The 11,326-nt window shown below is 39.9% G+C and overlaps 1 protein-coding gene across 5 annotated transcripts in view; it reads left to right on the top strand.

The window, feature by feature from the left end:
• Window positions 1-4,164: 4,164 nt before the first annotated feature.
• LOC126412848 (uncharacterized) overlaps window positions 4,165-11,326 on the top strand; it is a 309,701-nt gene continuing 302,539 nt past the window's right edge. For 3 of the 5 annotated variants that reach the window (XM_050082704.1, XM_050082703.1, XM_050082702.1), the window contains exons 1-2: window positions 4,166-4,371; window positions 4,453-4,564. Coding sequence is in view for 4 of the 5 variants with exons in the window: in XM_050082703.1 (XP_049938660.1) it covers window positions 4,457-4,564 (108 nt within the window). In the remaining variant the exon portion in view is untranslated. Of the gene's footprint in view, window positions 4,372-4,431; window positions 4,565-11,326 lie in introns of all 5 variants that reach the window. The other 2 variants (XM_050082699.1, XM_050082700.1) reach the window with 2 other exon arrangements.

Here is an 11,326-nt window from a genome sequence, read left to right as displayed (position 1 = left end):
GCACAAAAGGGCACCTTGTCTTGTATTATTGCAAAACAGGGGAGAGAGTATCACAGATATGACATGTGAGTTGAAAGTGGCAATCAGTAAAGTAAAGATGTTAATTATGCAGCAACACATTCCCATGAAAATTTGATCACCAACATTCTCCTCCAGATTCGAAAATATTTTGTCTTGCCCACATATATAGGCAGAAATGATCATCCTTGCTATATAACAAAAATAAGAGTATACACAGACAGACTTTAGTGTTCATCTTTCCCATGTGCTGTTCAAGAGGGGGAAAGTAGGGAAATAGCTTGAAAATTGTTGAGTGAACCCTCTGCCAGGCAATTAACTGTGAATTGCAGCTTGATCAAGTAGATGTGGATGTTAATGTACCTGATACATGTCATGAATTTGTGCTGCAGTTGCTATTGGAGGTCCAAAGGATCATTATTAAATCATTTTCGTTGTATATGTCATGCTGTACATCAACAAGTAATGTGCAAAATCCATGTCTTGTTGTTTGACTGACTGACAATAAGATGTATCTGACCCCTGGAACTTATGTAGCATCGTTCATAGTTATATCTGTATTCTTATCATCAGTGGTAACTTCTAGATAAATGTTGCTTAAGTAACCTGTTCCATTACTGATCAGACTGATCAGGTAATGCAATAATATGATGGTGATTGCATATGCCTAATGGACTTGATCTTGGATGAGGCTGATTAGTGGAGGGAAGAGTACAAGTCGTTCTAAAGAACAACCTATTCTACTCCTGCATTTTGTACTTATTTGCATTTTGTTTGGTACTTAAAGCAGTGCCAACACTCACACGTGATACGAAACGAAAAGGGCTACAACATGACTCAAAGAGTTCACAACAAAGTTAATTGAAATAATACAGAAATCCCCCCCCCCCCCCCCATGAACCATGGACCTTGCAGTTGATGGGGAGGCTTGCGTGCCTCAGCGATACAGATAGCCGTACCTTAGGTGCAACCACAACGGACGGGTATCTGTTGAGAGGCCAGACAAACGTGTGGTTCCTGAAGAGGGGCAGCAGACTTTTCAGTAGTTGCAGGGGCAACAGTCTGGATGATTGACTGATCTGGCCTTGTAACACAAACCAAAACGGTCTTGCTGTGCTGGTACTGCGAATGGCTGAAAGCAAGGGGAAACTACAGCCGAAATTTTTCCCGAGGGCATGCAGCTTTACTGTATGGTTAAATGATGATGGCGTCCTCTTGGGTAAAATATTCCGGAGGTAAAATAGTCCCCCATTCGGATCTCCAGGCGTTATCATGAGAAAGAAAACTGGCGTTCTACAGATCGGAACATGGAATGTCAGATGCCTTAATCGGGCAGGTAGGTTAGAAAATTTAAAAAGGGAAATGGATAGGTTAAAGTTAGATATAGTGGGAATTAGTGAAGTTCGGTGGCAGGAGGAACAAGACTTTTGGTCAGGCGAATACAGGGTTATAAATACAAAATCAAATAGGGGTAATGCAGGAGTAGGTTTAACAATGAATAAAAAAGTAGGAATGCGGGTAAGCTACTACAAACAGCATAGTGAACGCATTATTGCCGCCAAGATAGACACGAAGCCCACGCCTACTACAGTAGTACAAGTTTATATGCCAACTAGCTCTGCAGATGACGAAGAAATTGAAGAAATGTATGATGAGATAAAAGAAATTATTCAGATAGTGAAGCGAGACGAAAATTTAATAGTCATGGGTGACTGGAATTCGGTAGTAGGAAAAGGGACAGAAGGGAACGTAGTAGGTGAATATGGGCTGGGGGGAAGAAATGAAAGAGGAAGCCACCTGGTAGAATTTTGCACAGAGCACAACTTAATCATAGCTAACACTTGGTTCAAGAATCATAAAAGAACGTTGTATACATGGAAGAATCCTGGAGATACTGACAGGTTTCAGATAGATTATATAATGGTAAGACAGAGATTTAGGAACCAGGTTTTAAATTGTAAGACACTTCCAGGGGCAGATGTGGTCTCTGACCACAATCTATTGGTTATAATCTGCAGATTAAAACTGAAGAAACTGTAAAAAGGTGGGAATTTAAGAAGGTGGGACCTGGATAATCTGACTAAACCAGAGGTTGTACAGAGTTTCAGGGAGAGCATAAGGGAACAATTGACAGGAATGGGGGAAAGAAATACAGTAGATGTAGACTGGGTAGCTTTGAGGGATGAAGTAGTGAAGGCAGCAGAGAATAAAGTAGGTAAAAAGACGAGTGTTACTAGAAATCCTTGGGTAACAGAAGAACTATTGAACTTAATTAATGAAAGGAGAAAATATAAAAATGCAGTAAGTGAAGCAGGCAAAAAGGAATACAAACGTCTCAAAAATGAGATTGACAGGAAGTGCAAAATGGCTAAGCAGGGATGGCTAGAGGACAAATGTAAGGATGTAGAGACTTATCTCACTAGGGGTAAGATAGATACTGCCTACAGGAAAATTAAAGAGGCCTTTGGAGAAAAGAGAACAACTTGTATGAATATCAAGAGCTCAGATGGAAACCCAGTTCTAAGCAAAGAAGGGAAAGCAGAAAGGTGGAAGGAGTGTATAGAGGGTCTATACAAGGGCGATATACTTGAGGACAATATTATGGAAATGGAAGAGGATGTAGATGAAGATGAAATGGGAGATAGGATACTGCGTGAAGAGTTTGACAGAGCACTGAAAGACCTGAGTCGAAACAAGGCCCCGGGAGTAGATAACATTCCATTAGAAGTACTGACAACCTTGGGAAAGCCAGTCCTGACAAAACTCTACCATCTGGTGAGCAAGATATATGAGACAGGCGAAATTCCCTTAGACTTCAAGAAGAATATAATAATTCCAATCCCAAAGAAAGCAGGTGTTGACAGATGCGAAAATTATCGAACTATCAGTTTAATAAGTCACGGCTGCAAAGTACTAACGCGAATTCTTTACAGACGAATGGAAAAACTAGTTGAAACTGACCTCGGGGAAAATCAGTTTGGATTCCGTAGAAATATTGGAACACGTGAGGCAATACTGATCCTACGACCTATCTTAGAAGCTAGATTAAGGAAAGGCAAACCTACGTTTCTAGCAGTTGTACGAAATAATTCGAAAGTTATCCGATGATTACGAATTCTTTGACATCAGCTGTATTAGATATAGGTGTACTACTCATTAGTGACGTATAACGGGAGTAGGGTGGTAACAACATTGGTCTGGACTCCTCGTAGTCTCATTCTCCCTGGCGCGGGAATCTGGTTACTCGTAACGATGTTGACGAGCATTAGGTATTACATATAATAAACTGTGGCATAAGGATATAGACAATGTGATATGTGGAGGTTTGGGTCAGTCCGGGGAACGCGCATGGGTAGCTGAAATGGTGACAGCGATCACTCACGATAAGTGGGAAATCCACGTTCAAGTTCCAGTCATGTCACTAATAGTATATCTGCACCTAATGCAACTGATCTCACAGAATTCGCAATTTATTTCGTAAGGCTGTGGATCGGCAATAAAGACTTTTCTTTCGGACATGCAAGCAAGGCTCACTCCCATTTTTCAGCTACATCGTATCGCTCGCATCCTTCTCGCTTGCCATTTAAAGGACGATCCACACTGAACGTCAACGCAACGAACAGAAGGCAACAAAAACTAAGTCCCGATGGAACCTTCACTAAGTGTGACGAAAACAAAAGCAAACAATAAAATAATGATTTAGAAGCCCCAAAGTTTGCTATTTCAACATGAGTGAACGGGGCGATGGCACTCTGCTGGACGAAAGTCGAAGCCAACACTTCCTAGCAGATAATTGTTGAAGTGCCCTCCCGTTCAGCCTGTGTGAATTCCGGTATTTGAAATGCATTGGGCTATGTTTTGGCGTTGGGTTGCCGTCAGGGCCAACGAGATGAAGCGGTTGCCTTTCCGTGAAGTCATGAGTGAACCGACCCCCATTCATTCTCTATTTGGTATATTTAAGAGCAGTCACTACATTGATATATTATCAGATTTCGCTTCAAGTTTACCTAATACATCCGCAGAGTTTCAAAGTTTATAGAATTTATAACAATGTTGTCAAATACCGTGCCACGAAACCGCATCAATTCACTGTCTAGACAGTACACTGTGATGTTTGTAATTTATGACATGACGATGGCTGCCCTGAAACGCCAGTAATTTGTTTTCGTCAAAGTGCTGTAGGTTGCCATACTAGTAAGTCCCGGCAGTAGATACGAAAGTTATTGATGCGTTTTGGAAATCAGTTTGTTAGTGTTTATATGTGAGTATTGTGAAACACCGATACTGTGGAACATTTCGTCCTCGAAATTTATAATGAAAGTCGCTGATTGTGTACGGCGTGAAGATTGGATGGTAATGGAAACAGCCAGAGTATGTTCTACAGAAAGTAGTGGTGATTTCGTTTTTGCTTAGATGTTGTTATGGAATTTGCAGGGATATGATCAACAGAAACAGTCTCCAGGCTGCCTGTGAAGCTGCAGCCCGTGTAAACGCTGTTCTATTTGCGAAAGGGAAACTGAAACAAGCGGCGCCACAGTTGCCTAAGGTAACGCGTTCTGTAACTGCATAGATCATTGTTGTAATACCCACAAAAGGTTGCTGAATGCTGCCAGAACTGTACGCACATAGTTGACGAGTTGCTGCTACATTCAGTATCGCTTCTTACAGCGATGCGAATTGTGTTACAAGGGTACAGAATCGAAAAAAGAATTTGAAAGCTTCAGGTGCCCGCAGTCATGGATCTAAGTAACTCTTAGCCCTGTTCACTAGTAAATTTCCCGTCTTGGTCTTGTTATCGGTGGATTTCACACTAACTTTGATGGTTAAGAAAGTATTAGGCTTAGGCCTACATCTGATTTCATAGTAGTAAACCTGCTAGAAGTCATTTCGGAGTTATTAATGAGTGAATTATGTGAAATAATTGTAATGCGTTTTTTTGTGAAGTGTCTAAGGTGAGACTTTCACAGTTAAAACTGTCACCTGTCACCTGAGTTGCATTTTTATGGGTTCATGGTGACTTGTTGATGGAATGATAATGACTTGTTTTAGTAATTTTCAGGAAAAATTGTGAAAAAATTCCGCAGTAATACATCTTGGGAGGACAGTAAATGTAAGCTCTCTGGAGCATTGACTCGGAGAATGAGAGCTAAATGGCCATATTTACCTTTCAAATCTGTGTTGTGTTGTCAGCGACAGTTTACGAGGTTGAAAAAGCTAAGCCGCACTTTCTATTCTTTCTATGATAACAGACGTTCCATCTCTATCTGTTGGACTTTCAACAGGGATAGTTCCATAGATTATTAATTTCCTAATGGCATGCCCAATTGATTTCATAATGCCATGACTGACTCTATCATTTTGATTGGAAGAGTTTATCTGTCTCTCCTGACACTATTAATCAATCACTAAACACACCAGGTGTAGAACAGTAGAGCACTGTATGAAAAGGACTTCAGGATGTGATATGTGTAATTTTTGGGGAAACACATCATCAAGCGATTGTGGCCAGCTTTTTTAAATTGATGTATCTCAGATGCATGTATTACATGTTAATCAGTTGGGACGTTGTTATTATGCCCTCAGCAGTTTTTTACATGTTTTAATACCCACTTAACAGCTCAGTATTAGAATGATATTCCAGAATCTTTGAAGTCAGTCCCGATTTTTTTTCCCAGTAGTTTCTTGGTAGCATGTGAATGGTTCAGCTTTACTAGATCGCAGCAGTATTAATTAAAATTGCTTGAAAGTACCAGTCAGTGAGCCCATAAGTGAACAGTGACCTCTACATCTTCATCTATACTCGGCAAACCCCCATGAGGTGCATGACAGAGGGTAACCTCATATCAACACTTAGTGTAACTACAGAATGAAGGTTTTTGACATTCACAAGTTGGCTGAGCTGTAAACATTTTTGTGTTGTCTCAGCCATTTTTGTGTTGTCTCAGCCATTTTTGCCTTGCAACTGATGTATCAGCGTGGTCATATGAATGTAACACTGTATGGTGTTTGTCAGAGAAGCAGAGTATATTAAAAAGGGAAATTCATTCCAATTTTGTTGATGCGCTGTACAAGTGTCTACTATTTTTACCCACGCCACTGTCAATGACATTTTTCTTTACAATCTTTGGCTTACATTCTTTAATTTTCTGATTGCATCTGATATTGTCTTATTATTTCACATTATTCATTCAGTTATACTGGTTGCATTAGTTCCTGGCAGACATCTTGCTACTGTGGGATTGGAATGCCGTGTGTGTCAATCCATAAACAGTTACCACTCTCAATGGGATACATGTTCCATCTGAACTAACAATGTCCGTTCAATCTGGATGGTTTTAGGTAGCCCTACTATTGATAGATTTTTGATTTTTGGCCTTTTAAAATTAAGGATAGAAGCAAAGGCTTGGAGAGTATTCCTGGAAGTTTTGATTAGAATAATGATACAGAGCTGTTCCTTTGACTTGTCTTTTAGAAGTAAGGAGGGAGGGATTCTTGCCGAAGGGTGAGATGTAAAAAAATATGACATTCGGATTTGCTTTATGGATTGAAATTGGACTGAGACTCGAGCCCAGTACATTCTGGGTTTGTGCCCTTGTCTGGTACACAGTTTTAATCCCCCAGGAATTTCAGATCACTGCACACTTTGCTACAAAATGAAAAAAAAAAATCATTTAGAAGAATAATTTGGCCGATTCTGATCGGCAGAATTAGGTACCAACCAATAGGAGAATTTTGATTTTGTTCATTAAGTGCTTTTTTTTTTTTCATTATGTGAATTGTAATATGTAAGACTTGCCAATGACTGCATCATGTGCTGGTAACAGAGAACTGTAGTTTTTGATTCCAGACTGTTTTTGAAACATAAAAAAAAAGATGACGTTTAACTAAGTTTGCAAAACTGGTTGTTAATTCATTTTGTTGTCAGTGTGAAACTTTTGAAGGCTGCCGCATGGTTTTCTCAATAATTTACTCACATTTGGTGTATCGTTAAAGTAAACATAGGAATGAGATCATAAAAGCATAACGGGCATGCATATGTAAACAGAACAGTGTAGTTGATGCCTAAATTCCTCAGTATTTTATAGCTGTTTGCATACTGCAGAAAGAGACCATGTATAATGTGTGCGGCAAAGAACATTTTGTTGTTATAGGCCTATACAAAATTTGACAAAAATCAAATGTCAAGGAATGAATGTTAGTTAAGGAATGTTAGATTTCTTACATTTAAATTTTCGGTAGTTTCATAAGTAGTATGTAACCGGTGAAAAAGTCTTATATTAGTATTACTTATGCTGTTGTCACTGCTTTCTTGCCTTTCTTTTTTGCATGAAGTTTGAAACCTAAATACAATGATACGGACATGGCGTGTATCAATTACACTATACAGGGTGAACTAGAACTCCACTAACAAACTTTCAAAGATACCTTTTGAATATTTTAATGTTAGGAACCCACAGTTCTTGGCAGCTCTTTGTAGAGTTACTGCATCTCATGTGATATCAGTTAGCAGTTAGTTTTGTATCTATATTTCACTGAAAATAATGCTCAACAGTGCAAAAGTTGACAGTATCACTACGGACAGGTTTACTGGTGAAGAGTTGGCCAATATGTACCTCATTGCATGCAGTGGAAGATTGGCACAATGCTGAGCTTTTACTGCACCAACAGCAACCACTTCACAGAGTACTTTGTCATCTGTCAGAAGATTGTTGCACTCTTTGTCAAAATACAATAATATTACTACACACTCAGTACATAATACACTGCTTGAAAAAAAATTAGTTCACCCTTTTAGAGGTTTCCGATTCACTCAAGATTTATTGTTGCAACAGTGCATAAGGAGTAATGCAGACACTGACTCAGGCAACCAGTTGATCATACAGATGGCAAGTACTGTCCTGGAATACATTATTCTGTACCTACTTGATCTGTTTATGTTGTTTTGTAAGAATTGTTAGTTGATGAGTCACTTCTCATCCCATTGTATACTATATGTGCTCAATTGGAGACAAGTCCAGAGATCATGCTGGCTACAGAGGTTCCTGCACATTTTGCAAAGCATGTCGAGTTTCATGGACAGTGTGTGGATGAGCATTATCCAGTTGGAACAACACATTTCTTTCAGGTTGCAGTGGCAAAAGAATGGGCTTAACAACATTCTGCATGTTCTAAGTGCTGGTTAGCATCCCGTCCAGAAACATGAAAGGTTACCACACCCCAGACCTTAAGGCCCAGGATGGTGCTAATGTGTATTGGATGAATGCACTTGACACAGCTCACCAGTCTATGTCGTACATGCAAACAATCATCTCTTGCATTCAGGCAGAAACTGCTTTCATTGCTGAAGACCATGGCATGCCAGTCCATCTTCCAAGTGATCCTCTGAAGGCTCCAGTCGAGCCATGCACATCAATGTGTGGCTTTTAGCTAACAAGTGGTGCGCAACAGTTCATGTTGACATGTCTGAGCTAACAAGCCATCTTATGTGTGCCATAGTAGATGTACAATCTGCCACTGCTGCCCTTATAATACGATGATCCTGCCACACGTCTGTGCTGTGTGGACGTCTGATCTACGGGTGTGAGAATGTTCACGTGACCACCGATACCAGCATTGTTACACAACTGGCGCAGCATGTCTAACTTGTGTGACAATTCTCTGAAAGGACCATCCTGCCACTCAGAAGGCCACAGTGTGACCCTTTCAAACTTGCTCATTTGGCTGTACAGTGTGTATGGTGAGAGAAGAGCTCTGACAGTTGATGTGGCCGTGGCACGTCACATCATGAGCTTTTGTTTATGTTACTGTAGTAATGCCCCAGTATTGCCATAGTGCTGGGTGACCACTACTGACTTGCTGTCCATCTGTGTCAAATACTGGCAACTGCGCAGCCATCTGTCCGAGCTCTTCTCTCGTCGTACGGAGTATAGGAATCCTGAGTGGGTCTCTTTGGCATGGATGATTGCTTGCCTCACATGTTTGCACCCCACTACTGAGCCTTCTGGTTGTGAGCATTGTCTATTAAAGGGTAGAGACAGATGGCATTCTGATAGATATACTGCCAGGCCATATGTTGACAGACAATGCTGAAACCATTATCAGTACATCCAGGTGGCATATGCTGTCATCGGATCAAAATCGACAGTTACTTTCCAGGTGTACTAATTTCTTTCTGGCAGTGTGTATTGTGATTCTGCCTGTGTATTAAATGAGCATTTATGAAAAAAGTTTAAAAAGAAAACTTTTAATGTGATCACTTAATAAACCTTGTTGCCTGAGAAGCTTGATTTCTGTACTAGTAAATGGTTTGCTTCAGGTAATTTCTCATATATTTTGTTAAGAAACGCTACTCTGAAATTCTGATTTGTTCCCTGAAGCTTTGATTTTTCTTTGTAAAAAGATATTATCTGGTATAATACTGGTTACCTATTTCTATTGTTGAGAATTCAATACAATCAGTTTTTAAGCTACTTACTACAATAAGAGTAGCTATTGGAGCTTGCTGCTATACCAGGAGCAATTAAATGCCTCTCTGTTGCTGTTAGTAAATGCAGAGGATGAAAACTTGATTTTATCCTTCTCTGTGGTTCTCTCCGTGTTCCTTGCAACAATCGTCCACCACATCATAGGGACTCAAGATCTGCAACTTGCTGTAAATGTTCAGTAATGTAAAATTGTGCTTTTCACAAAACAAAACAAAAAAAATGTAGTATCAATGAGTCATATTTGGAATCTATCAGCTCGTACAGATACCTTGCTGTAACAATATGAAATGGAACAATCACGTAGTCTTAGTTGTAGGTCAAGCAAGTGACAGACTGCAGTTAAGTGGTAAAGTATTAGAGAAAAAGAGCCACACTACAAAGGAGATCGCATGCTAAACACTCTTGTGACCCATCCTAGAATGTTGATGATGTGCGAGACCTGTACCGAAAAGGACTAACGGGGGACATCGAATAGATACAAAGGAGGACAGCTTGAAAGATCAGAGGTTTGTTTGACCTGTGGGATGGTGGCATGAAGATCTTGAAAGAAATAAACTGGCAGACACGTAAAAGTAGGGACAAGCTATCCTGTGAAAACCTTTTTAGAAAGTTTGTGTGTCCAACTTTGATTGGTGGATCCAGGAATACACTGCAAACCCTACATATCACTCCCATAGGGATTGCAAAGACAGGATTAGTCTAATTACAGTGCTTGTAGAGGTGTTTAAGCAAATCATTTCTTGCGCACTCCGTATATGAATGGAACAGGAAAAGCCTAATAATTGTTATTTGGGGACGCACCCTCTGCCGTGCATTTCACAGTGATATGTAGAGTATGGATATAGATTTAAAAGAAGGTCTGTTCACCCAGAGGGTTTCTGGGTGAAACTATTATTATGTTTATGAATTTTTATCACTTTTCTGTAAAAATGGGTGTGGTAGTCCTCCACAGGGAGAACCTGACTGTCAGTGAATTTTATAATGTGGTTGGCTCCCAGAAGCAACCTGCTCTTATTGCATAACACTCTGTATGCTGTCACGAGACTTGGGTTGGTGAACCAGGCCTGGATTGAATCCGCATGGTGGATTAATGATTGTGGACTGGCATACCGGCCAGCCTGATAGTTTTTAGGCAGTTTCCCATGTTCCTTAAGGCAAATGATGTACTGGTCTCCATATTCTGCCACAGAGTATGAAGGCTACCCAAAACACAATAATATCCTGAAGATGAAATTAATATCCACAATCAACGTAAATCTGCCATCCACAATTGACTGTACCTCAGCACAAATATTAAATAGCAAAAGTGGAATTACACTCTTGTTGGCAACAGAAATAAAAGACAAAATTTTTGGTATTTCCTTCATTAGAAATACCCCTGCAGAAATCCTAATGACGTACAGATATGGCATAAAAATGAAATACTTCACATACACAATAAACTCTACCAAAGTAATGACTGTTTCTTTATACAAAAATGTCAAAGTAATAAATCACACTAATGCTACATGAAAACAGCTCTCTCTCTCTCTCTCTCTCTCTCTCTCTCTCTCTCGTGCACACACACACACACACACACACACACACACACACGCACACACACCAGCGGCAAAATGCCCCTCTCTGAGCTCAGCAATGATGAATCTGCTCATGTTTATTAAAAGATTGATTGATTAGTGGGGTAACAGCTGCCTCATTTTATGTTTCTTGGCACTTAAAAATTTTCCCAAAAATTTTGCTGTGTAAATGTATTCATACGCTTTTTAACATGTGACTCACCCCTCACTCCCACAAGCTCCCCTAACTGTAACTTACTCACAGCC

This window comes from Schistocerca serialis, chromosome 7 (assembly GCF_023864345.2).
Source record: "Schistocerca serialis cubense isolate TAMUIC-IGC-003099 chromosome 7, iqSchSeri2.2, whole genome shotgun sequence".
Taxonomy (NCBI): domain Eukaryota; kingdom Metazoa; phylum Arthropoda; class Insecta; order Orthoptera; family Acrididae; genus Schistocerca; species Schistocerca serialis.
This window is presented reverse-complemented; position numbering and strand designations above follow the sequence as displayed.